The 26,558-nt window shown below is 36.9% G+C and overlaps 1 protein-coding gene and 1 pseudogene across 4 annotated transcripts in view; one reads left to right on the top strand and one right to left on the bottom strand.

Annotated features, from left to right (window-relative positions):
• LOC103659903 overlaps positions 1-5,044 on the bottom strand; it is a 50,711-nt pseudogene extending 45,667 nt beyond the window's left edge.
• The window catches only part of LNPK (lunapark, ER junction formation factor), an 80,900-nt gene continuing 58,337 nt past the window's right edge, over positions 3,996-26,558 (top strand). For all 4 annotated transcript variants that reach the window (XR_005838340.1, XM_040643576.1, XM_040643589.1 and 1 more), the window contains exons 1-4: positions 3,996-4,146; positions 10,501-10,589; positions 12,162-12,203; positions 13,220-13,407. Coding sequence is in view for 3 of the 4 variants with exons in the window: in XM_040643576.1 (XP_040499510.1) it covers positions 10,563-10,589; positions 12,162-12,203; positions 13,220-13,407 (257 nt within the window). In the remaining variant the exon portion in view is untranslated. The remainder of the gene's footprint in view (positions 4,147-10,500; positions 10,590-12,161; positions 12,204-13,219; positions 13,408-26,558) is intronic.

Here is a 26,558-nt window from a genome sequence, read left to right on the forward strand (position 1 = left end):
TAATGCAGGTGGCCTCTGGCAGTGAGTACCATTGCTCAGAGAAACTCCCTGATAAGAAGAATCACCAGAGGCACTTGTTAAAAATCCAAATTTCTGGGCTCCGTACCAGACATGTGGAATCAGAATCTCCAGGGAAGGGGCCTGAGAATGTGTTTTTTTTTTTTTTAACCAAGGCCCAGGTGATTCAAGGGAATTCTGGGAAAAAGCTTTGAAGACTTCCACTTTTTATTTTGTTTTCCAGAGTGTATTTAAAAACAAAACATTTATAATAAGTAATATTTTTTCTTGCATTTTGAAAAAATAAGTACCTTGTTGAAAAGGAAAGATTACAACCTGTAAAATGTATCTTTTTCTCTAGCCCAGATTTCTCAGTGCTGGACAACAGATCTATTTACATGTCATCTCTCCTAAAGTCACAAACACATCTTAAACTCAACATGTTCAAATTGAAATCACCAGCTTCCCTCAAACCCAACTTTCTTCCAGTGTTCACATATCTCAGTGATAGCATTACTATCCACCCACCGTGACTACCAGAGAGCCCGTCATCTCAAACTCCTTCTTCTCCTTCAATCCCATCCACCTCATTGATGTGGGAAACAAAAGCAGAAGAATAATTAAATTTCCTTACTAATTATAGCCCATTGACAAGCCCTTGAAACAGGCAGAGTGACCTTCCTCTGGGAGCTCAGCTGCCTCAATGTTGACGCTTTGCTAAGGGCAAAAGGCAATCTTAGCCTGACTCCCCCAGGATCCTGTGAGTATACTTTAAAAATACAGAAATTCCTTTGGAAACTTCCTTTATCTCTAACCCCCAACATATATGTTAGCAATCATTCTCCAAGCATATGGCCCACATAAACATCTAAAGTGTCTCATGACTGAGTTTTTACTAAATAGTAATAAATGACCCTTTCCTAACAATAGCTAGCCCCCTCAGGATCCTGGAAACCTTGTTTCCAAAATGCCTTGAAGGCTTATGTTGTCCCTATTCCCCTCCCAACTTGAAAGTATATAATCAGCTACTCCTCACAACCCCCTCTAGCTCTTTCTGCCCATGGGTCCTGTCCCGGTGCTTTAACAAAACCACATTTTTGAACTGAGGACATTTCAAGAATTCTGTCTTGACCATTTGCTCCTAACCCCCAACATTACCATGTCACCCACCATATCTAAATCCATCACCCAAATCTCCCATTTTGCTTCCTAAATTGTTCCAATCTCCCCACTTCTCCATCTCCGTGTTCCCATTCTAATCCATTTGAAATACCACCAACACTACCACCCGTAGACCCTAATTGGCCCTGTTTATATTCCCACATTGCAGTTGGAATGAGCTTTTCAAAACACAGATCCGATCCGGTTAAATCCCTTCTCTGCTTCTCAAGAAAAACATGAAGTTTCTCAGTATGGCCAGCAAGGTCTGGTCTCCAGCTTCATACGGTAGCGCTCTCTCTGCGCTCCCTGCTCTAGCCACATTGGTCTTTCTGTCCCTCAGGCTTTCAGTGTTCCCCCTTGACAAAAGGTCTTTAGACATGATGTTCTCTGTTTCCTTTTCTCCTTTTTTCAGTATTTCATCCTTCAGATCTCCATTTCAGTATGACTTCCTCAAGGAAGTTTTCCCTAACCTTCCTGACCAATTCAGTGAATGACGCTACTATAAGCTCTCACAGCACCTATCTCTTGAAACTTTCATTTATTCCTTTAAATAAATGTGGTTTACTTATTTGTCGAATTAGACCTTTTAGCATTCCTTTGACTAGAGTAGTTTGTTCCTTTCTCATCTTCTCTGGTGTTTTTCTGATTTCACTTTCTTAGAATCTCTCACAGGACAATTTTAGGATTAGTAGGGAATAATTCCTTAACATTTGGATTCAGCTAATACACCACCTTCGTTGGCTTTCCCATATCCCCTCTGGCTGCTGCTGCTTTATCATTTTTCAATCTCTTGAACATCGTAGTACTTATTTACCCTATATTTTTTGTTTACTTGAAGGTTTCTCTCACTAGTGTCAGTTGCTTTAGGGCAGCTGTTTATCTCTGTATCCTTAAACTTAACACAGGGTTTTGTTCTCAATAAATATTCGGTCTTCCGTCACTGCCTAACAAACTCTTACCGCTTAATATAAAGGAAGCAGTGGTATAGTGTTACCTTCAACAATATACATATTTCTATTCAATTTCCTTGTTTGAAAAATGATACTTACCTTAAAAAGTTGTTTGATTAAAAGCGTTAATGATTTAATACATCTCACCCTCCCCTTGCCAGGCCCAGTCTCTCCTCTTTTGGAGCTATTATGTATGGAATTTGTTTCAGGATTAGGTTTTTGGGATGTCTGGCAGCTGGCTAGTTCTTCTTCGTCTCCCTCCTCCTGTTTTTTTCCCCCTTTACAACAGACCTTGATGGCCCAGTTAAAACTAGAGAACAAATCATTAGCAAGTGGAAAACATTTCTTCCCTGTTCTCTTAGGAAAAGATATTCCTGAGGTGAGGAGACATATTTGCATTAACTGCACAGGCCTTTGAAAAATATATATTTTGAGGGGTGCCTAAGTGGCTCAGTCCGTTAAGCATCCTGCCTTCGGCTGGGGTCGTGATCCCAGGGTCCGAGGATGGAGCCTTCTGTCGGGCTCCCTGCTCTGTGGGGAGTCTGCTTCTCCCTCTCAGTGTGCACACTTGCTCTATCTCTCTATCTCAAATAAATAAACATCTTTTAAAAATATACTTTGAAACAGCAAAGGATGAAAAATGAAATGGTTAAATTTCCATATTGAAATAGATGAAACGTTTCATTTCCTATTTTCTTCTAGATTGGTAAAGGATCTGACCCAGAGTACACAAGAAGTAAACTTTGGTCCCCTTCCCTTCATCCCTTCAAGCTCACAAAGCTGTAAGTTAAGATTTTAACAGTGAGGACAAGCAACTCCACAGTGAATTATCTGGTAGCTTCTGGTATAATATATTATGTTTACCGACTAGATCCTATGCTCAGTTTCATACTTTACCTCTTTGCTTTGTCGAAGTTTAAATGTAGCACGTTAAAAAATTACGGAAAACATTACTTTAAAACGTGTATGTAATTGAATAAAATAGAAAAACCCCATGAAAAATGTTTGCACAAAGGGTTAAATATCACAGAGGTAAAACATGACCAGCGTTTCAACCCTTCTCTTGCTTTTCAACCCTTCTCTACTGTTTACCTCGTGTGGTTCAAGTATCTTTTGTTATTTAGACTTGTCATTTCCAGTTGACTAGGAAATTGAACGCTCTCTAGTCAATGATTTCAAATCTGAGGTGAACGCAGCCTGCGTGGTTTATTCGTGGGCCCACGTATCAGGACTTGTGAAGAGAGTATTCTTGAGTTCAGAGTTTTAAGACAGAAAACCCGGCTTATGTTCTCCACGGGTTTGAAATCAACATCATCTGGCATTTGAAGCTTACCACACACGGGTGACGTAAGCGTCCTGTCATCAAATGACCCTTTTTGACGTCCACGAGTGATTAAATGCCTCAAGCACTCCTGGAGTCTAGGCTGAATTTTCTCTGTTGGCTTGTTTGGGAACTGGCCTCTTTTAAGCTGTGTCGTGGTACTAACTTGTTCTGCTGCGGGCTGAATGACAGCTGATCCTGGGACTCTTTAAGGCGGAGTCCTTGCCAGCCGCACCCATCTCCACCCTCAACCCTACTCCTCTCTCTTCGGCGGTCTAGGACCGCCAGGATCAATTTCGGGGTTTTCATTCTCCAGGGAGAGTTGGCAGACAGGCTTGAAAAGAATAAGAGGAGGCAGATGAAAAGAAGTAACTGTAGTGGTAAGACTCATAATAAATGGCAGTACACCCCTGAGATGCGACGATGAACACCCTACTGAGCCGCGGAACCCAGAGGCACAGGCGCCCTCCGGCCAACCGCCCGACTGGCCCGCCCCAACTGCCCGCCCCGGTCACAGTCACGTGACTGGGGAGCGGCGCGCGCCGGCCCTGTCTCGGATTGGCCGGCGGCGGGAGCGCGGGGTTTGATGGGAAGGAGTTGGCCGGGCCCATCGCTCTGTTAGTGGCGGCTGCTGCCTGCTCCGGAGGGAGGCTGCGCTGTGGCCGCCGAAGCTGGCAGACGTGGACGCAAGCGCCGGGCTTTGCCCGCTTCTTGCAGGTAAAACGCTCAAAATCAGGGCGGTTGGGAGGGCTCGCTGAGCTTTTTTCTGGGAAATACGCTCCCGGTTTCCCTGCTTGCCTCTCCCAGGCGCCCCCGCCCCGTTCCAAGTGGCCTGAGAGCTCTACGGCGGTGGCTAGTCAGACTCCCACCGGGCTGCGCGCTAACTAACCTCGCCTCCTGCGCCCCTTGATTTCCCAGCAAAGTGCCAAGCAAGGGCACTGGAGTATGCAGAGAGAACCTCGGGCACCCCCCCGCCCTCTCCTCCCTCCCCGCAAAGGGGAGGTGGTTTCCCAGCCTGGTTCTCGGAGTGTCCTGGGGGTGACTGGGTTGAGCTGAGCATCGGCTCTTTGGCCCACCTATGTCGAGACGAAGGGTCAGAAGGTTCAACGCTAAGCTGTCCCTTCGAGTGTTTTGTCCATCTCTTTTTGTCCGAGTTGTGCGGAGGCGCCAGGAATTGGACAGATCGGGAGGGACCGAAAACTGTCAGTGTCATGCTGCTCGGCCCAGGCATGTGGGCGTGGATTACGTGCTGCTTAGAGAAGCCTGTCTACGACCGTTGTCCTTATTTGAGGGAAGGTGGGCGGTGTAAGGGGTGGAGGGAAGGGCGAGGTTGCGTAGGTGTCTTAGGCACTTCCCGGGGAGAAGAGCAAATCTAAACTACATCAATAGTTTAATTCTTTGGGGGCGCCTGGCTGGCTCGGTTGGTGGAGCATGCGACTCTTGATCTGGGGGTTGTGAGTTCGCCCTCAATGGGTGTAGAGATTACTTAAAAATAAAATCTTTTAAGAATTCTTTAATATTGTGTATGGGGATTGAGAGAGTTGGTATTAGTGAACTCAGTTTTGCTGATGGTGCCCTCATAGTAATAAAACCGGTGACTCACTGAGTTTTCCATGTTCCGCTTTTCCCAGTTGGCATCTGGTTTATGTCAGTTGTTTTCTCCTATCTCTTTGGCCTGGGTGTCACCGTTAATGTAACTGACCCTGTTCAACAGCAGTGTGTGTGCATGTGAGTAAGCTTGGCTTCAGGCATGTGTTCAAACTGGCAGGGAATGATAATCTCTTGTTCTCAACAGCCCCCATAGTTCCATTTTAGGAACAAGTTGATTTTGAACACGTTTTAAAAAACAAGAGTGGTGCATTTAAAATTAGAATTTTAAGTTTCTCTGTCACCTCTTAAGATCAGCCCACCACTGTTAATAAATTTACATTGTTTACATATTATTAACTTGACAGAATCTAAGAAGCTATATGGCTATCAACCAGGTATGATTTAATATAGAGATCTTTCTACTTAAATAGTCATTTCTTGGTAGTGTTTAGTTCAGAATGAACATCAATTTACCATGAAGACATTAGTCAGCATATAATAAAAGTGCTTTTAGAGGTGTACTTCTTTTCAGTAATTTTATTTTTGAGCAATAAATGTGGTGATTTGGGATATTTCAGAATTGCCTTTTCAGTTAGGATATTTGAAAGAGTCCTAAAACAAATCACTCTTAATCTTAAATTGAATAATACAATAGAAAGGCACTGTTGATGATGACTGAATAGTTTGCACTTAGGTTTGGAAATTGATAAACATAAAAGTTGACTTTCTTTGATGTTAAAGGCCTGCAACATTATTTTAATGGAAGAGTCAGCAGAGTATTTTATTTTTTAATACTAGAGCGATTGAAGGCAATACAATTTGAGTTAAAATACAAACTGTAATTTATTTTTCCAATTTAAAAATTATGCAAATAGGTACCATATAAGAAGTTAGAAAGGTGCCTAAGGAGTATTGTCTGTACTACATGTGCTTCCTGGTAATAGTAATAATAATGGCTATAATTTATTATGTGCGCACTACTTGTTGGACACTGTGCCAAGTGATATACAATTTCATTTAGTTCTTACAGTAGTTCTGTGAAGTGTAGGTATTTTCACCACTACATAAATGTGGAAACTGAGGGTAGAGAGTTTAATTTACCCAAGATTGCATTGTTGGTATGCAGCTGAGCCATACTTTGATCCAGACCTTTTTTACTCCATTATTTTTTTTTTTAAAGATTTATTTATTTTAGAGAGAGAGCGGGGTGCAGGGTTGGGTGAGGAGCAAAGGGAGAGAGAATCTTTTTTTTTTTTTTTTTAAAGATTTTATTTATTTATTTGACAGAGATAGAGACAGCCAGCGAGAGAGGGAACACAAGCAGGGGGAGTGGGAGAGGAAGAAGCAGGCTCATAGCAGAGGAGCCTGATGTGGGGCTCGATCCCATAACGCCGGGATCACGCCCTGAGCCGAAGGCAGGCGTTTAACCGCTGTGCCACCCAGGCGCCCCAGGGAGAGAGAATCTTAAGCAGATTCTGCACTGAGCACCAATCCCCATGCGGGCTCGATCTCATGACCCTGAGATCACGACCCCCCCGCCAAACCAAGAGTCAGATGCTCAACCGACTATGCCTCCCAGGTGCCCCTCCATTATTTTAATATGACTTGAAGTGAGCTGAAAATTTAAGTTTGATGTGACCCAAGATTTTAAATTCTGACACCAAAACCTGAGTGTGAATATCAGTTAGTAGGAAGCATTGAAATAATATGGTGGGCATTATTATTTATTGAAAAACACATTAGATGCATCCAGCTCTTAAGGTCATGTCAGGTGCCATTGTGATATCAGAGTGGATAGAGACTGTACACATTCATGGAAGAGTTCTTGGGGACAAGCCACTTGAGCTTGAGCAATCTGTTCACTCAAGGGCAAACATTGATTTATGCTTCAGAAAGTAATGCTAGTTACTTGCTTCCCATATGTTTTACATGTGTTGGAAGAGAAGGACTAGGAAACGGCAATGACCACAGCAGTAAAAACAATTCGTATTGAGAGAGAGAGCGCCAAATCCTAACCACTAGACCACCAGGGAAGACGCCATATTGAGAAATTAGTTATGTGTCAGGCACTGCTGTGAATGCTTTCAAATGCATTATGTCGTTTAAGCCTTTCAGCATTTAAGAGGGTCCTTAACTATCCCTCTTTTCCAGATGAAGATATTGAGTAACTGAGAGGTTAAGTAACTTATTTGCCCAAGGTTTCATAGTAAGTAATGAGCCACAGGAATTGGAGTTAAGATGTTTGTGTGGCAAGGAGAGAAAAGGTGTTTGAAAATAGAAGAGGTATGAAATTGAAGCTATATAGAAAGAGTTGATTTATTTAATTTTGTTATACTTTCATAGCTGTTGGAAAGTACCACCATTACATGAGTATTGTAGCAAATCAGCTTCTTTAACAAATACTGGAATTTGGAATTTTAAGAAAATTGCTGGAACAATGAGGGTTAACTCGTTCTTTGATTATGATCCTGAAAGCATAGATAGGCATTTAATGACTATTTACGCTAATGTTGTTTTAGAGGACAAGTTTTAAAGCATAATACTCTGCATAATAATACTCTGCTTTAGGGATCTTAAAGGCTAAGCCATAGTTTGATTCATTAACATCAAAACAATTCTCCCAGCAAATGATTGATGTCAAGGTTGGTATTAATTGCAATATGATGCATATATTTTATATTACACTTTAAAAGTGATGTGCAGTAAACAAGTAAAGACAGTACTTGGAGACTTTCAGTACCAGTTCTGCCCCTTGCTTGTGCTAGCTGCCAAAATGATTTGGCAAATCATTTAGGTTCTCTTCCATGCAGATTTAAGCATTCAGATTTAATCAAATGAAGGAATTGGGCCACATGATACACTGTCTCTTGTGTTTATAACTTACTTTCCACTTCAGTAGCTCTGTTTACCAGCTATTTGAGAATGTCCGAGGTACTTTCATATATTTAATATATAAATATTCCAATCTAATTTATATAAAGCAGACTTTATTTTTGATTTAGTGTTATTGGGAATAACTATTTGCTACATAAAAAGTCACAACTAAAATGCTGTGTTTGGTTATGCTACTTAATATTTTTGGGAGCAAATTACTTCACTTCCCTAGCCTCAGTTTCTGACATTTATAAAATGGGATGATAATAGTATCTAAATAATAAAATTCATGTGAAGCATTTGTTTTAGGGCCTCTAGAGATAAAGTGTTTATCAAATATTTAACTGGTATCTTTATTGTTGTCATTACTTTTTAAAAAATGTTATTTACAAAAATTATTTATTTATTTTTTAGTAAACTCTCCTCCCAACATGGGGCCTGAACCCATGACCCCAAGATCAAGAGTCCCATGCTCTATTGACTGAGCCAGCCAGGCAACCCGTTATGACCTTTAAATATTAAAATTCTGATTTGTGATGGCTACAAACTTAACTTGGAGGCATATAACTGTTACAAACCAAAATATGTAGGTCAATTGTGTACAAAACACTGTGCTGGATACCATACAATTAGTTCCCAAATAGTAGGGAACTACTATGTACTTTGAAAGTACCAGGTTAAATGGTTCATATAAATCCCCCCACCCAGTCACCTTTCATGGTGGGTATTTTTAGCATCTTAAGAAGGTTTTAAGATCTATTTAATGTTTTAACTGAGAAATTTATACTTCTATTCATTAAAGTTCCTGGATTTCCTACAACTGCATTTTAGAAATTTGAATACTGAATTAATATTGAAGGATTAATAGTACTTAGATTGCAACTTTAAGGTGGCTTATAACATTCATTTATAAACACCAGAATTTTTTAGGACAGTTTATAGGTATTTCTGGTCCTAGAAATCACTTTATAAGTGAAAGTATTATATAATTAGGATCTTTGTTATTTCTCTAACCAAGAAAGTCTAAGACCGGTATGCCTTATGCTAATTCCAATCTATAAATAGTATTGCAGAGTGAATGCATTTACTTGGTACTGGTGTCATTTTTGATTAAATTAATGGTTTTTTAAAAATGTGAGAATTATGGCCTAACTTTTTTTTTGTGTGGAATGAAGTAGTTTTATACACTGACAGTATGTAACTATTCCTGGTAAAAAATATGTAAATTTGGAAGTATACTTTCACTATTTCAAGGTTAAAAGAATAAAAACTTATATAATTATGGACTAGTAAATTGATTTAGAATTTAAGATGACTGGTACATTTTCATCCACATGGTAATACTGTAATACATTTGAGAGTCATAGAAAAACGACTAAAAGAAGGACGCAGATACACAGCTAGCTGACATGAAGGTCAACTGGCTTGAGTGACTTAGAAACAATTTCAGAGAGAAATGTTTATTTGGGTATTGAAACAGTAGTGAACAGACCAGAAGTCTGAAGATAGGGTAGCTTTGTGTGGTTTTTTTTGTTTGCTTTTTTTGTGTGTATTAGAGAGAGAGCGCGGCAGAGGGAGAGGAAGAGAGAATCCCAAGCAGGCTCCACAACCAGTGCAGAGCCCAACTCACAACCTCGAGATCATGACCTGAGCTGAAATAAAGAGTCGGATACTCAACCCACTGAGCCACCCAGGCGTCCCTGAAGATAGAGTAGCTTTGAATCCTGTTTCTTTTGAGCTATTGGGCAAATAACTGAATGTCTTTTCACTTAATTTTCTTATCTGTAAAATGGTAATAATGAAGTCCATCCTGTGAAAAGTGCTGGTATATTAAGTCTAATTTACAGAAAAGAAAATTAAAGCTCAGAAGCATTAAATGATTTGCTCAAGGTCACTAGTAGTCTTATAACCCTTATTTTTCTCATTCAAAATTCATTAGCTTTCTGTTATTACTTGTAAAATGATATTATTCTAAACATTGTAAATCACCCCTAATTCCAAATAACTAGTTTAGTTGGGAGACAGCTGAATGATAGAAATGTTGTTTCTAAGCATGTAGAATGAAAATAGTAGAGTAAAACTTTTTTCCACAACATTAGGGGACCTACTTTAAAGAACAGCAAGTTGCCAAGTGGTATGAATATACATTGCTAAAATACCTTGCCATTTAAAAGCCTTTTCAGCTTCATTTTCACTTTTATTTTTTATTTATTTATTTTTAAAAAAGATTTTATTTATTTATTCAACAGAGATAGAGACAGCCAGCGAGAGAGGGAACACAAGCAGGGGGAGTGGGAGAGGAAGAAGCAGGCTCATAGTGGAAGAGCCTGATGTGGGGCTCGATCCCAGAACGCCGGGATCACGCCCTGAGCCGAAGGCAGACGCTTAACCGCTGTGCCACCCAGGCGCCCCCATTTTCACTTTTAAATATGTCCTGGTGAAGGGTAGATTCTATAACAAGACTGCCTGAACTAAACTTCCACATAAGTGGGGTTCAAAGAAATTAATATTTTATAGTATTTTTCAGCAGTATTGCAACATCTAAATTTTATAGTGGGTATAGTGTGTGTTTAACTTAAAACTTTTAAATACTTGCTTTATTTCTAGCTGTGAATTCCTTTGGACAATTGATGATATTTATCATTGTGCCCCGTTTCTACACCTAAAAGATGGGTGGATTATTTTCTCGATGGAGGGTAAGTTAGTTTTCTTTACAGCCAGTTCTTAGTCTAATATAAAGTGTCATATAAATCTACTTGTAAAAGTCTCTTTTGTGGTATAGGCTTGAGTAGAGCTTGATATTATCCCTAATTCTATTTAATTTTCTTCCTTCTCTTATGAATCAGTTGTATATTTGGACTTTAATAATTCTACTTGCCATATAGGTATCTTAATGACTATTTAACATGATTATTTCACTTTGACTTATGAATTACTTTTATTTATTTATGCATTCATGTGCAAATGGTTATCTTTTCTTGTTTTCTTCTTATATTGCCTACATTTTATTCTTATTTGAAAAATAGTTGAAATTACAGTTATTGTTGAACTAGTTGAAATTACTGTTGTATGCTAATATAATACTTATGTTTTTATGGGCTCTGTCTTTTTGCTTATTATATGTATTTGTTGAAGTCATACTAAATATACTTTTAGGAATTAGAGGTTAAACAAAATTTGAAATGCAGTTTGATTTTATTGTTTAAGGCTGTAGAGGAAGTATCTCCAGTTTAGTGCTATAAAATATAAATATTTAAATAAATGTTCTTTTCTAATATGAGAGAGGATAATGTAGTTCTCAGATAAACTACTTTGCTTATTTTTAACTCCTTTTTACCATAACGAGTCTAGCAATACTTGGTAGACTAGTTTTTGGACTGTTACTGGAACTGCTTTGTTTTAGATTGGTATCTATTGACTCTCTGCTCCTCCCTTTAAAACTTTATTACAGTTCTGCTTGAGGATCAAATTTGTCTACTTTTCCTTTGTCTTTATTAGGTTGAACCATATGAAATTGCCAATATTCAACCATTTTGACTTACATAAAAAGCAATTTCATATGGTTCAACCTAATGTTAACAACTCTTGTGGGAACTACGATGAACTGATATCCATTACCCGCTTATATTTTTGAGTATATAATTGGTAAGTGGTTTCTCAAGTGTTGTGTGAGACATTTTGGCTGGTTTTTATTCTGGGTGTCTAAAAAATATTTTTAACAAAGTCTGCTATAATGAAGTATTCTTAGATGCCTTTTTAAAATCTGATCTTCAGAAAAATACTTTAGGAATTCAGAATGAAGGTAGCCTGTTGATTTTGACTTTCAGAGTCCTAAATGAACTTTTAGCAGTAGTAAATCGGACAATCTTTAGTCTTGAGCTTTTAAATATATGATTTCTTTTGAAAAATCGTATCTAAGAAAATTTTTCTTGGAGGAAAACTTCTTTCTCTATAAAAGCATGTTCTATTGGGATTAGGAATGGTAGACATTAAAAAAAAAGTGTTAGAAATTGAGCTGTCAGAGTTGAAAGTACTCTAGGACTAAAAATTCAAGTAGGGAAATGCTTATTTCTGTAACTTTATGTAGTTCTGTTTATAATTATAATTTTATTTAAATCTAAATCTCAATAAATAGGAGTACATATTGCTTGACAACATTTGAAAAAACTTATTTTTGAATTAAAATTTTCTTTTATGATTTTATAAGTCAAAGTGTTTCTAAGTTTGCAGTAACAAGTTTTAATGTCTCATATCTATTTTTATAACAGACAAAACCTTCAACTGTAGAAGTTCTGGAAAATATAGATAAGGTATGTTTTTTGGCTCTGGGGTGTTTTAATTCATCTTTAGGTATTGCGTAAATATTATTTTAGTATATATAATTATTTTGGAGACTGGTTTAGGAATTTAGAGATGATATAGAGTAAGCCTGAGAACTTTAATGTTATATTATCTCAAAAAAAATCGGAAGTCTCTCAGTGACTTAAGAAGTCTGTGTCACTAGAACCTGTTAGGATGAAATTAGATGTATAGCATGGTGTAAAGCAATGTTACAGATAGGATAAGGTAGATTATAAGACAGTCTGCAACAGTTTTTATCAGTCTGAAACTTCATAAACTTCATTATCAAAAATGGTTATTCCTTAGGAATATTGAGAATGATGAATAGATTGAACGAATCTAGTATGGGTTACTGTTTCAATTTTTATTAATTCTTTCTTTTTGTATTAAATAATATTAATATTAAATAATATTAATTATTTAAATTAATAAATAAATTAATTTTTAGCCATTTTTTAGACCTTATACAGGAGAATTATTTTAGTTTAATAAATATATTTATTGATGTTAGTTTCATGCTTGATCTTTGCTAATTTGGTAGGTCAAAAATGATATCTTAATTATTATTATTTTTTTAAGATTTTATTTATTTGTCAGAGAGAGAGAGAGAGAAGGCAAGCAGAAGCAGGGGGAGCTGCAGGCTCCCTGCTGAGCAAGGAGCCTGACTTGGGGTTTGATCCCAGGACCCTGGGATCATGACCTGAACCAAAGACAGATACTTAACCTACTAAGCCACCCAGGAATCCTTCAGTTTTGCATTTAAAAGAGTGACTTGTCAGAATAGGCATTTTCATATGTTTTTAACTTCATTTTTAATTTTCTTTTTCATATTGTGTTCTTTTTAAAAATATTAAGGTATTATATTTCATTGACTTTAAAGTTCTTCCTATATAATCTATCATTTAAAAATTTTTTGTTAATATTTTGATATCTTTATGAAATTTGAGATTCAATTCAATAATATAGAACAATTTTCTCTTAACAGGAAATTCAAGCATTGGAAGAATTTAGGGAAAAAAATCAGAGATTACAAAAATTATGGGTTGGAAGATTAATTCTCTACTCTTCAATTCTCTATCTGTTTACATGTTTAATTGTATACTTGTGGTATCTTCCTGATGAATTTACAGCAAGACTTGCCATGACACTTCCATTTTTTGCTTTTCCACTGATGTAAGTAAATTGTTCTTTTAGTTGACCTTTCCTCTTTTTGAACAGTTAAAATATATTCAATCTCTCTTTATTGTGAAATAGTAATGTCCCAGATTGAGTAAATTTGCCTTTTTTTCCTCCTTTTGCAAAGTATTTCTTTAAAAAAGTAAAAGGTATTACCAACTATGTTAACCTTAATTTACAATTCAACATACTTGAGAAATATGACTCAATGACATTAGTAAATAATAGCTCTATATGGGAATCTTTTGTAATTCTCTAATAGATGGTCATGCCCCCCTAGGGATACAGGGCAAGAAGCGGGCATTTCAGATTGGGTAGTCGTAAGTGAGGGAGGGTTTGCAAAACAAGCAACCAAAAACAACTGCCCCAATGATTCTGAATGTATTCCACGCATCCCATCTCTTTTCCCCTCTTTAGTCACTGCTATAAAGCAATTGACCCTTATTATAGAAATATTTTATAATATAGCACTTTACTGAAGGTGTGTCATGATTGAGAATTTTGAGAGACAATTGAATAAAAAATTGGTTCATTCACTCTACAGACATTTATAGGTTCCAATTTTGTAGTTGTTGGAATATAATGGTGTATGGTATACAAAAATACAAAATCTGACTGTAGATCTTAGACTACATACATTAAATTAAGTAATAAGTATGATGGATATTATGAAAGAGAAGTGTCAAATGCTATGGGAACATTTAACAGAGGCTCTAACACTATTTGTGGTGGAGGTGGGGGTCAGGGAAGAGTCTTTGTATTCATTTTCTATTGTTGCCACAAATGTAGCAGTTTGGAGCAACACCCATCTGTTGTATCACAGTTTGTGTAGATCAGAAGTCCAGGTGGCTTGACTGGACTCTCTGCTTGAAGTCTTGCAGGCCTAAATCAAGGTGATCAATCAGCTGGACTGGGATCTTATCTGGAGCTTTTGGGGGAAGAATCTTCCAGGTTTAGTCAGGTTGTTTTCTGACTTGTGCAGCATCTCTCTGACTTCCAATTCTGCCCTCAGCCCAGGGAAAGCTCTGCCTTTCAGGGTTTAACAGATTATATTAGACCCACCAGGATAATCCAGGATAATCTCCCTTGCTTAGAATCAGCTGAGTAATACTTAATTATATTTGCAAAGTCCCTTCAATTATATTTGCAAAGTCCCTACACAGCAATACCTAGATTACTGTTTGATTGTGTAACAGAGGATGGAAATCTTGGGAAAGAAGAGAGATAGCTTTAGAATTCTGCCTACCACAGCCTCGCTGAGGAAGTGACCTTTGAGTTTGAGACCCAAAGGATAATTATGTGTTGCAAGGGTTGTGTGACATGATGGATCTTTTAGGCAGAAGGAACAGCATTTATGAAGGCCTTGAGGGGGAATAGAGCATGGTAGGTTTAAAGAATTGAAAGAAGGCCAAAGACTGGTTTATAGGGAAAGTCTGGATAGTTAGGCAAGGGGTATTTTTTGTGGGTTTTATAATCCATGATAAGGATTTTAGGACTTAATCTAATAGTAATGGGAAGCCATTGAAGATTTTCAAGAAGGAATATGATGTGATCATATTGTTATTTTGAAAATACTATTGAGGCTAAGCCATGGAGAGTAAATTAGAGGGGAATAAGAATGGATCTAAAGCGGATGTGAGGGCGATCTGGCTGCGACATCTGTCACCCCATTGATCGCCAGGGTTGATTCGGCTGATCTGGCTGGCTAGGCGGGTGTCCCCTTCCTCCCTCACCGCTCCATGTGCGTCCCTCCCGAAGCTGCGCGCTCGGTCGAAGAGGACGACCTTCCCCGATAGAGGAGGACCGTTCTTCGGTCAAGGGTATACGAGTAGCTGCGCTCCCCTGCTAGAACCTCCAAACAAGCTCTCAAGGTCCATTTGTAGGAGAACGTAGGGTAGTCAAGCTTCCAAGACTCCAGACACATCCAAATGAGGCGCTGCACGTGGCAGTCTGCCTTTCTTTGGAAAAAAAAAAAAAAAAAAAAAAAAGAATGGATCTAAAGCAGCAAGTTAGGGTATTACCATTGTCTGGGGGAAAATGATTGACAGTGATTTGCAATTGAGTGGAGGCAGCAGAGTGGAAGAGAAGCACATGGGCTGAATGAGACTTAAATGAATATTGAAGAGACTTAGGAGTTAGAATTGAGGTAGTAAGGGGAGGCTCTTGGTGATTGGATGGGTGTGAGGTGAGGGGGAATAGTTGCATCAAGGATTAAATTTAAGTGTATCACTTGGGAAATTTGTTTGATGGTAGTGTCATTCATCTAAATAGGGAATACCATCTAAACAGGGAATCCCATGAGGAAGAGCAGGTTTGCTCACTGAGATTAAAATACCTGTATTCTATCTAGAGAGAGCTGCCAAGTGGGATGGTTAAGTATGAGTATGAAGCTCAGGAGATAAATTTGAATGGGAGACAGAAATTTAGGATTTGACAGCTTATAAATGTTAAACCGAGCCACCATCTGTTCATTTAGTAAATTTTGGGCACCTGCAGTGTGTTAGGTATTGTGGGCTAGACCCTAGTGATTGAGAAAGTAGTGACAAGATCTCTGCCTTCATGGAGCTTACATTCTATTAGGATTGGACAGATAAAAAATGAGGGACAAGTAAAGAAGTGCAGTGAAGAAAATAAACAGGGTGATGTGATTGAGAGGAACAGTCCTTTTTTGAGAAGGTGGTATTTGAGTGGAGATCTAATGTACGAGAAAGAACCAGCTTGGAAAGAGTTGGGATTTATGGAGGATTATTTATATATACAGTGTATGATAACATATGTATCCATAGAGAGATGTAGGAAAGGATTAGCCTCAGAATATTAATGGAAATTCTCTTTGGGTGGTGGAATTTTTAGTAGTTGTTTCTTTCCATATGCTTTTTGGTCTTGTTTGAATTTTTTACTTCAATGTGTTCCTCAAATCCTAAAAATAAAAACAAAAATCCAAGAGTTGAGAGAAGATCTTTACAGGAAGAGAGAACAGAAAATACAAAGGCTATGAGGTAGGAGAGAGCATGACTTATTTGAGGGTCAAAAAGATCAGTATATATGGAATGTGTGATGGAGAGAAAGTGATAGGAGGTGTGCTTGGAGAATCAGATAGTATCTGGATCATGGGAGGGTCATGGCCTAGGAGTTTGTATTTCATTTTGGGTGAAATGAGAAGCTTGTAAAGGTTTTAGTGGAAGAATGGCATGATGAGATTTAAGTTAGGAGGGTCATGTGTACTGCCTGTAGAGACGGAGTAGAGCAGGACAAGGGTAGAAACAGGGAGATCAGCCAGGGTGCTGTTACAGGAGTTTAAAGGTAGGGATGGATTTGACATCCCAGTGGCAGTGGAGATGAATCGATGACTTGGCAGTATTTCAGAAGTACAACTGAGACAACTTGATGGGAGGAAATGGAAGGTAAGGGAAAAGAAGGAATTGGGTGATATTTAGGTTTTTTTGATTTAACATTTGGCAGGTGTAGGATCTCTTTATTTGGGACTGCTGTAGTAAAAAAATTTTGTTTGTTTAGTCTTTAGTGCAGGGCATATTTTCAAATTGGAACTCCTGGAGGTCACAAAATTTTAGCTTATATGTATATAGATAAAAGAGCCAAAAATTGAGTGCGTGCATATTACCAAATAACATCTCTGCCATTTTCTTTCTCTTTTGGAATTTTTTGGAATGCTTCTTATCCCAGGTGTGGCAGTAGAGTTTATAATGCTGAGCCCCTTTCCCTTGTTCCTTTCTAGTTTTTTATAAAAAGAGGGGAGAAAAGAAATTTAGAAAGGGAATAAATGTGATGTTTACTTGATTGAAGCATCTTTAAAAAACTTAGAAAAAACTCACTTGACCTCCATTTCCTTATCAAAATTGATTTTTTGATTTTGAAAGATTTTTATCTAGTTGCAAAAGAATGTCTGCCAGGGAACTTTACTGTGCTAATTCTAATGGCTCTTCACAAACCGATGTACTGGATCTGCTATTATGCTGCAGAAGACTTCTTTTTGGGGCAAATAATCATATACTAATTGTTCTTAAAGGTAGAAAAACATAATTTCTTTAAAAATGTTTGTTGTTTCTTCAGTTTGATCTTTCTACTACTTTGAGTATGAGGCTCTGTTATCCTTACTGTGTCCTTCTGCCTGTTCTGCATCACCTGCATCTAGTATTTCTTGGTTTGTTAAGCTTCAGAGCCATTTCTCACTTTGTCTCATTCACATTTGTGACCTGGTTCTCTACTGGTGCAGCTTCTGTTTCACTGAGCTCTTCACTTTTGGAAGCATAGGCCTGTTATCAAACAAAGAATAGAATTGTCCTCCTGATTGATGACAATCAAAAAAGCATGAAATAAAATACAACAACGCGAAAGTGGATGTTGTGGTATGTAGAAAGAAGACTTACCACAGGACATTTTCTTTTGTGTGAGCTATTGCCTTAGCTTATTCCTGGACTTCCTTCCTTTGGAAACAAAAATTTTGAGGTCTAGACCAGGGTTTACTTAAAGAAATGGAAGCAGAAAGAGCAATAAAATGTAGTGGTTTACTTATCACTGTCTGCGCTGATTATAAAGCTTAGAAATCTACCTGATAACGGCAAAAAGTGACTGTTATTTCTTCATTCCAAGTTTCCCAGATGCTTTTACTGGACAGAGAGGTCATGGATTCAGGATTGAGCATGTATTACACAATCATAACTATCTTAATTATCTTTTGTGATAGACTATCACTATTCTGTATAAGATGCTTTGATTTTTATTATATCTTCTTTCCTTCATATGGTGGAACTTGGTATGATTCCAAACTATTATTTTTTTTGCCTTTCAGATTCAATAATAAATTTATATCTCTGATCTTTTCAACTATTACTGAAGCAAATTATAATCTAAATGCTGAACTTATTTCATAGGAATCATTAAGGCTACAGTTTAAATTTCGTATTTCTTGATTATGCTGGCAAGTATGCATTACTGTGGGAATTGGTTCATTTTCTAAGCGTGAACAGCCATTAAGCTTTGTCTCTACCCTTAACCAACTCTACAAGCAATCTTAGACTTTTACTCCTGGATACTTTGTTCTTACAGATTATAACTTTCTAGAAATTTCATTCTCTATAAGATCATTACAGAGGCTTATTGGCATAAAACATTGACCTTCCCAGAGGATTTAACCATATTTTCCTTCTGTATGTGTGGGTTTTTTTTTTTTTTTAATTCCTCTTAAAATGGGGTTAGGGAGAGAAAAAAGTTAAGCAAAGAAACTGAGGAAGGTTGTCTTATCCCTGTTTTTTACGTTTTTTTCCCCCTACTTAAATTGAAAGCCATTTGAGGATAGGGCTTTGATTTTACACAGCTCTTAATGCCTTCTTTCTGCTCTCCCTTGAACTAACTGGTAAAAGATATTTCCTCAATCTATCTAGGAGAGTTGACAAGCATAATTTGTAGCCTTTTGAGGAAAGTTAAATGTTTCTTTCATGTCACTCTAATAAGAATACAATGTATCTCTCATCAACTGTAGTTGGCTCTTAAAGGAGAAGGTATCTGTGAACATCTCTTGATATTTACTCAAGGAGAGTATTTACTAAGAGGTTTTGGTAGGTAAGATATCATTTTGCCAGCATCCCTTTTTCAATGTTGATAGATATTTGAGTATTGATAGTTATTCACTTGATAGAATTCTGTATTTAAAGAATTACATACTGAGACATAATTAAGAGACAGATCCTGTTCTTGGATAGGAAGATTTAGTATTGTTATGAGATCAGTTCTCCCTAAATTAATCTAAAAATGTGTGGTCACAATAAAAATGCCAATAGTACTTCAAAAATCTTGGCACACTTATTCTATACTTCAAAAAAAAAAAGATTTACTTATTTATTTGAGAGAGAAGTGGGGAAAGGCAGAGGGAGAAGGGAGAGAGAGAGAATCTCAAGCAGACTCCCCCTGAGTATGGAGCCCAATGAGGAGCTCGATCTCAGGACCCTGAGATCCTAACCTGAGCTGAAATAAAGAGTCGGACGCTCAGCTGACTAAGCCACCCAGGTGCCCCTCCATACTTTTTAATGGAAAAATAAACACATAAAAATAGTCCTGAAAATTCTAAGGAAGGGGAGGAATGAGAAGTATAGGTCTGCCAGGCATCAAATGCATTATAAAATTTTGTTAATTAAAAGTTTGCTATAGTGTATAAATAGTGTATAAATTAATTAAAAGTTTGGCATGGTATATGAATAAATAGTGTATGAATTAATTAAAAGTTTGCCACAGACCTAAACAAGAGACACAAGAATACAGAAATGAATCCCCAAAGGAATTTTTGTATATGGTATGGTATGATCTTTATTGCTTTTATATATGATAAAATGACATTTCAAATCATGGGGGAAAATGGTGTTGAGTTATATATAAAAAAATTAAAGTCAGTTCAATTAAAGAAGAAAAGCTTAATTCCTGCCTTATTCCTTAATACCAAAATAAATCACTGTTATTGGTTTGTCTGAATGTGAAGGTAATTCTTGCTAAAGCCTTTGATAGTTAAATAAACTGACAAAATAGTCAACATAGTTATAAATATTGACACCTGTATATCTTTTCATTTTTAGCTTTATATACCGCTAAATCTCATCTAAAAATAAATTGGATGGGGGTTATGTGGTTGTTGGAAAGATAGCACCTAAGTGTGGCAGAAAGTGCTTCATATATGAAGGTTGGTGAAAAACCTTCATGTTTTGATTGGAGGTTTATGGAATGTTAATCCTTCAGTAAAAGTGAGGAAGGTTTGATTATATTGATTGAGTTTTAGATATTCTGCTATATTTTAATGTTTAGCATTTTAAATTTTAGTATAGTAAAACACTAAATATTAAGGATTTAAAATATTTACCATAAAATGTGATTCTGTTATATTGAGATTCCAAGTATTCCCTGTTAGTATATTTATTTTTATAGTGCAAGTCACTAGATTATACATAACAAATTCGTACTGTGCTAATGTTTCAAATAGTATCAGTTTCATTCAGAAAAGAACAACTGGGATGCTTTGATGAAATAACGGAGAGTTTTTAGTATATTTTAGAACTGATTATATATTTGAACTTACTGATTTTGCATACTAATTCTGAATTCAACTACAAGAATCACCTTTGTTTTGTTTTGTTTTTTCAAGATTTATTTATTTCACAGAGAGCACAAGCAGGTTGAGCTGCAGAGGGAGAGGGAGAAGCAGGCTTCCCACTGAGCTGGGAGCCCAACATGAGGCTGGATCCCAGGACCTGGGATCATGACCTGAGCTGAAGGCCCATCTTGTTTCTAATATGTTTTTCAGTTGATTTTTTTTGAGTTTACAAGTATTGGGGCACCTGGGTGCCTCAGTCGGTTAAGCGTCTGCCTTTGGCTCAGGTCATGATCTCAGGGTCCTGGGGTCAAGTCCCATGTCAGGTTCCTGCTCAGCAGGGAGTCTGCTTCTCCCTCTCCCTCTGCTCCTCTCTCTTGCTCTTGCTCTCTCAAATAAATAAATAAAAAAATTTAAAAGAAAGTTTATGAGTATTCAGACATTTGTGAACAGCAGTAATTTTACCACCTTTCATATTATTTGATTTTTTTTTTTCTTTTGGCTAGTTGTGTTGGCTAATACCTTCAGGACAATGTTAAGTTATAGAGAAAATAGTGGACATTCTGGACTTGTTCCTTGAGAATGCTTCTCATGTTTTCCCATTGGGCATTATTTTGACTTTTGGATTGAAACATTTCATCATGTTAAGGAATTTTCTATCCACATTTAGTTTTCTTTTAAATCAAGAAAGATTGTTGGATTTTGTTAAATGCTATTTCATTATCTATGGAAATAGGCATTTGATTTTTTCATCTTATAACCCTTAATATGATAGATTATATTAAATATTGAATTCAAAGATTGAAATCCTGAATTCCAGGAAAATTTCTACTTTCATAGTTGTAATCATTTAATATAAACATTAAAAGTTTTAAAATTTTTTTTTAATGTTCTTGAATAGTTGAAATAGAACTGGCATCTGTGCTTTATAAGTTTGGTAGTATTTTGAGCTTGGGACTTTTTATGGAGGGTTGCTCTTAACAACTTTTTAAATCCAATAGTAATTAATCTTTTTGGTTTTCTGCCTCTTCCAAGGTTAGTTTTGTTAAAAATTATATATATACACACACCTATATATATGTAAATACTCCTACAGTTTTAAAGATTTATTTATTTTTTTGCAAGAGAGAGAGGAGAGAGAGAGAGCACATGCACATATGAGCAGGAGGGGCAGAGGGAGAATCTGATTCCACACTAAGCCTGAAGCCTGATGTGGGCTCATCCCACAATCCTGAGATCATGAGCCTGAGATCACAACTGGAGCAGAAACCAAGAGTTGCATGGTCAACTAACTGCACCATCCAGGCGCCCACTCATTCTATAGTTTTAAAATGTATTTCTGTAGAGTGTTGTAATAGTAATAGTCATCACTGTAGTGATGGTTAGGCTTCTGACTCTTGATCTCAGCTCAGGTCTTGATGTCAGGGTCATGAGTTCAAGCCCCGTGTTGGTCTCTCTGCTGGGTGTGGAGCCTACTTAAAAAAAAAAAAAGTTAAAAAATTTTTTTGTAACTTGATTATTGCTTCCTTATTGTTTCTTATTTTTTGTATATTTGTACATTTTGTCTTTTGTGATTGTTTTTATTAGTTGTTTATGTATCTTTTTTCTCTCAAAGAACCAGCTTTTAAAAAATTATTTCTTTTTATTCTTTTTTTCCTCTTAGGCTTATTTTATTCCTGTAACTTAAATTGGATATTTAATACATTTATTTTCATTCTTTCTTATTTATTAACACAATACACTATATGTGTATTTGATATTTTCTGACCACTGCTTAATTTTATTCAGCATATGTTGATATGTAGTGATTTACTTTGGTTATTTTCTAGATATCATGAATTTTAAAAAAATGTAGTGTTTGTAATTTAAGCATTTTTTCCAGGTGACAAACGTGTGTTCGTATGTTTTGTCTCTGGTTTAGTTACCGTTTCTAGTTTTATTGTATTGCTTTCAGAGCATATTGTTTAATAATATTTCTACTTCTTTGAATTTATTTTTATTTTTTATTTTTTTTTTTTTGGTCATTGCTATTTGGTCAGTTGTTGCCTTTCACAAATAGTTGAAGATGTATTTTTTTTTCAGGTACATAGAGTTTAATAATATAAATGAAAACTACCTTATTATGTTGTATAGTTCTTCTGTATTCTAGTAATATATTTCAGCTTCTCTCTGTTTAGTTTTGCTTTATGAATGTTCCTTTAAAAGAAAACTTTTTATTTTGAAATAATTATAGATTTATGTGAAGTTGCAAAAAACCACAAAAAAATGTACAAGCAGGTCCCATGCATCCTTCACCCAGCCTTCCCCAGTGGTAACATCTTACACGAGTACAGTAAAATACCACAACCAGGAAACTGATGTTGGTTCAATTCATAGAGTCTGTCTGATTTTACCAGTTTTACATGCACTTTTGTGCATTTGTTTTATATTTCTATGTATTTTTATCACATGTGTAACTTCATGTCACTACCCCACAATTCAGATTCAGAACTGTTCTAAAACGACAGGGGTTGGGGTGCCTGGCTGCCTCAGTTGGTGGAGCATGTGGCTCTTGATCTCAGGGTCATGAGTTTAAGCCCCACACTGGGTGTAGAGATTACTTAAATAAATAAATACCAGAAGGCTCTTTTTTGCTATCCCTTTGTAGTCACACCAACCCTCCTCCACCTGCCCCATTCTTAACCCTTCCACCCACTAATCTGTTTTATATCTGTATAATTTTGTTATTTCAAGAATTATAAAATGAGATCACATAACATATAATCTTTTGAAACTGGCTTTTTCATTGGCGTATTCTTGAGATCCATTCAAGAAGTTAAGTGTATTAATGGTTTCTTTTTATTGTTGAGTAGTATTCCATGCTAATGATGTACCACAGTTTGTTTAACCATACACTTGTTGAAGGACATTTGGATAGTGTCCTTTTTTGGCTATTACAAATAAGGCTTCTGTGAGGATTTGTATATAGGCATTTGTCTGAACATAAGTTTTCATTTCTCTGGGGTATATGTCCAAGAATGTAATTTCTGGGGCATATGATAAGTACATGTTTAGTTTTTAAAGAAACTGCTAAACTTTTTTTCAGAGTAGATGTACCATTTTACATTTCCACTGGTTGCATATAAATGATCTAGTTTCTCTGCATCCTTGCCAGCATTCGCTATTTCACTATTTCCTATTTTGATCATTCTGATAGGTGTGTAGTGCTATTTCATTGTGGTTTTAATTTACATTTTCCTGAGGGCTAATGATGTTGAACCTCTTTTCATGTATTTATTTGCCATTTATATCTTCTGTTCATGTTTTTTCATGTCTTCAAATTTTCTAATTGGGTTATTAGTCTTTTTGCTGTTGAGTTTTGAGAGTTCTTTATATATTGTAGATACAAGTTATTTGTTGGGTATGTGGTTTGCAAATATTTTTTCCCAGTCTGTAGTTTGTCTTTCTATTCTCTTTTTTTTTTTTTTTAAAGATTTTATTTATTTGACAGAGATAGAGACAGCCAGCGAGAGAGGGAACACAAGCAGGGGGAGTGGGAGAGGAAGAAGCAGGCTCACAGCAGAAGAGCCTGATGTGGGGCTCGATCCCATAACGCTGGGATCACGCCCTGAGCCGAAGGCAGACGCTTAACCACTGTGCCACCCAGGCACCCCTGTCTTTCTATTCTCTTAATAGGGCTTTTGCAGAGCAGAATTTATTAATTTTTCCTTTTATGGATTGTGCTTTTGTTGTTAAGAACCCTTCCCTAACTATAGGTTCTGAAGATTTTCTTCTTTGGTTTTTTTCTATGTGTTTTTTCTTCTAACATTTTACATTTAAATTCATAAGTCATTTTGAGTGAATTTTTATATAATGTGTGAGGTTCATGTTGAGATTCTTTTATTTTTTTCTTTCTTTCATTTTGCCCATGGGTGCCTAGTTGCTCCAGCACCATTTGTTGGAAAGGCACTGCATCATTTTTTAACACTATGAAATCACTTTCTTTTTCTAGTTTAAAGCTTTCTTGGGTGGAGGAGGGTCTTGAATTCAACCTTATGGGGTATTTTTTTTTTAAAGATTTTATTTATTTATTTGACACAGAGAGAGAGACAGCCAGTGAGAGAGGGAACACAAGCAAGGGGAGTGGGAGAGGAAGAAGCAGGCTCCCAGCAGAGCATGGAGCCCGATGTGGGGCTCGATCCCAGGACCCTGGGATCAAGCCCCAAGCCGAAGGCAGATGCTTAACAACTGAGCCACCCAGGTGCCCCTCAGCCTTATGGGGTATTAAGATACAAACCTTGTTTTGTTAGTAGTTGCCTTATACTTTTGCCCATGGTTTTATTTTCTTCAACTTTCAAAAACTCTTAGTTTTAGATATTAGTTTATATTATAGGGTTGGGTTTTATTTTTATGATCCAGTCTGAAATTCTTTTGCTCTGGTGAGTTTAGCTCATTTACATTTATTGAGAGGAAAGACGTTGGTCTAGGTTTTGGAGCATACTTTTGCATTTTGCCTCTTTTTTTAAACTTAAAATAAATCTCTAACTATGTGGTATGTTTACTTTACTTTTGCCCAGTTATTTGTAGGAGGTTTGTGTATGCGGGCATGTCTTCCCACATTCCAGGCTATCTAGAATTTTTCTTATGATCCAGGATCACATTATTTAATGTGCTAATTTGTTCAGCTTTTATCTTTCCGCGGCCAATAGAGTTAGGCAACTGTGTATTTTTTCCTAATACAAAACCTCTTTTTCTCTCTTGCTGCCATAGAAACAATGTTCTTTGTAAACAGGGTATTTCTGAATGGTTTCTCTTTAAGCTCTGTCTTTTCTGTTTCATTGTTGGAACTAAACTGAGGAGTTTCTGCCCATAGCATGTGTGTCTTTTTCTTGCTATAAACATGGGCTTTCAACTTTACACTTTGAGAAGTTTGTCTTGCTACCTCTTTGTGAGATAAGCACTTTTTCTTCTCTGCACTCTTCATCTGCATGATCTCCATTACTTTTGGGAGACTGTCCACGTATTTTGAGAGTTGGGTTTTAGCTATATCTTATTTTACTAGGACAGGAATTCGTTTTTGTTTTTGATCTCCTTGTTGTTTAGAGTATTTCTTTCATTTTTTTTGTAAAGATTGTATTTATTTATTTGAGAGAGAGAGAGAGACAGCACGAGCAGGATGAGGGGCAGAGGAAGGAGCAGGCTCTTTGCTGAGCAGGGAGCCTGATGTGGGACTTGATCCTGGAATTCCAGGATCTTGACCTGAGCTGAAGGCAGATGCTTAACTGACTGAGCCACCCTGGTGCCCCCCCCCCTTTTTTTAAGATTTTATCTATTTATATGACAGAGACAGAGAGAGTGCACAAGCCCGGGGGTTGGGGGAGAGGCAGAGGGAGAAGCAGACTCCCCACTGAGCAGGGAGCCTGATGCGGGCCTCGATCCTAGGACCCCGGGATCATGTCCTGAGGCGAAGGCAGATGCCCAACCAACTGAGCCACCCAGTCACCCCTGTTTAGAGTATTTCCAAGAAGAGAAGAGGGAAATGGAAATTATGCCTCTGTTGTCAAAGTAGGAGTCAGTAATAGTATCTTTAATATCTTCACAGAACATGTTGTTCTATTTTCATAAATTATATTTAATTATTAGGAAAGCAAAAGCCTTTATTGCAATAATTAGAACATAGATTTCTGAAGTACTTTCCCCCCCAACTTTGTTTTAAAAATATAAAAGAATTCAATTTAGCCTTAAAGATTAATGTACTATATATATATGTTCTGCTGTTCAAGTCTTGAAGGAAATGTGTGTTGTTTGATAGCTCATTTTTTCCAGCAGTAGTTCTGATAAAACCAGGAGAACCTATTGTCTGCAAAGGGGATTACTGTGTTTTATTTTGAAGTAAGGGAGTCTATTTCAATTCCTGTAGTTTTTATACTCTGAAAATCATATATGCTTTTAAAAAATATCTAAGAAAATTTACTGATTTCCTGCAGAATTCTAGTCACTCTCTCTGTAGTTCCTTCCCATGTTCTCTGTTTTCCTGTACTGTTTTTTTCTAGATCATTTCTCTGCTGCCACTATT

Source organism: Ursus maritimus, unplaced genomic scaffold (genome assembly GCF_017311325.1).
Source record: "Ursus maritimus isolate PB19 unplaced genomic scaffold, ASM1731132v1 scaffold_1, whole genome shotgun sequence".
In the NCBI taxonomy this organism is placed as follows: Eukaryota; Metazoa; Chordata; class Mammalia; order Carnivora; family Ursidae; genus Ursus; species Ursus maritimus.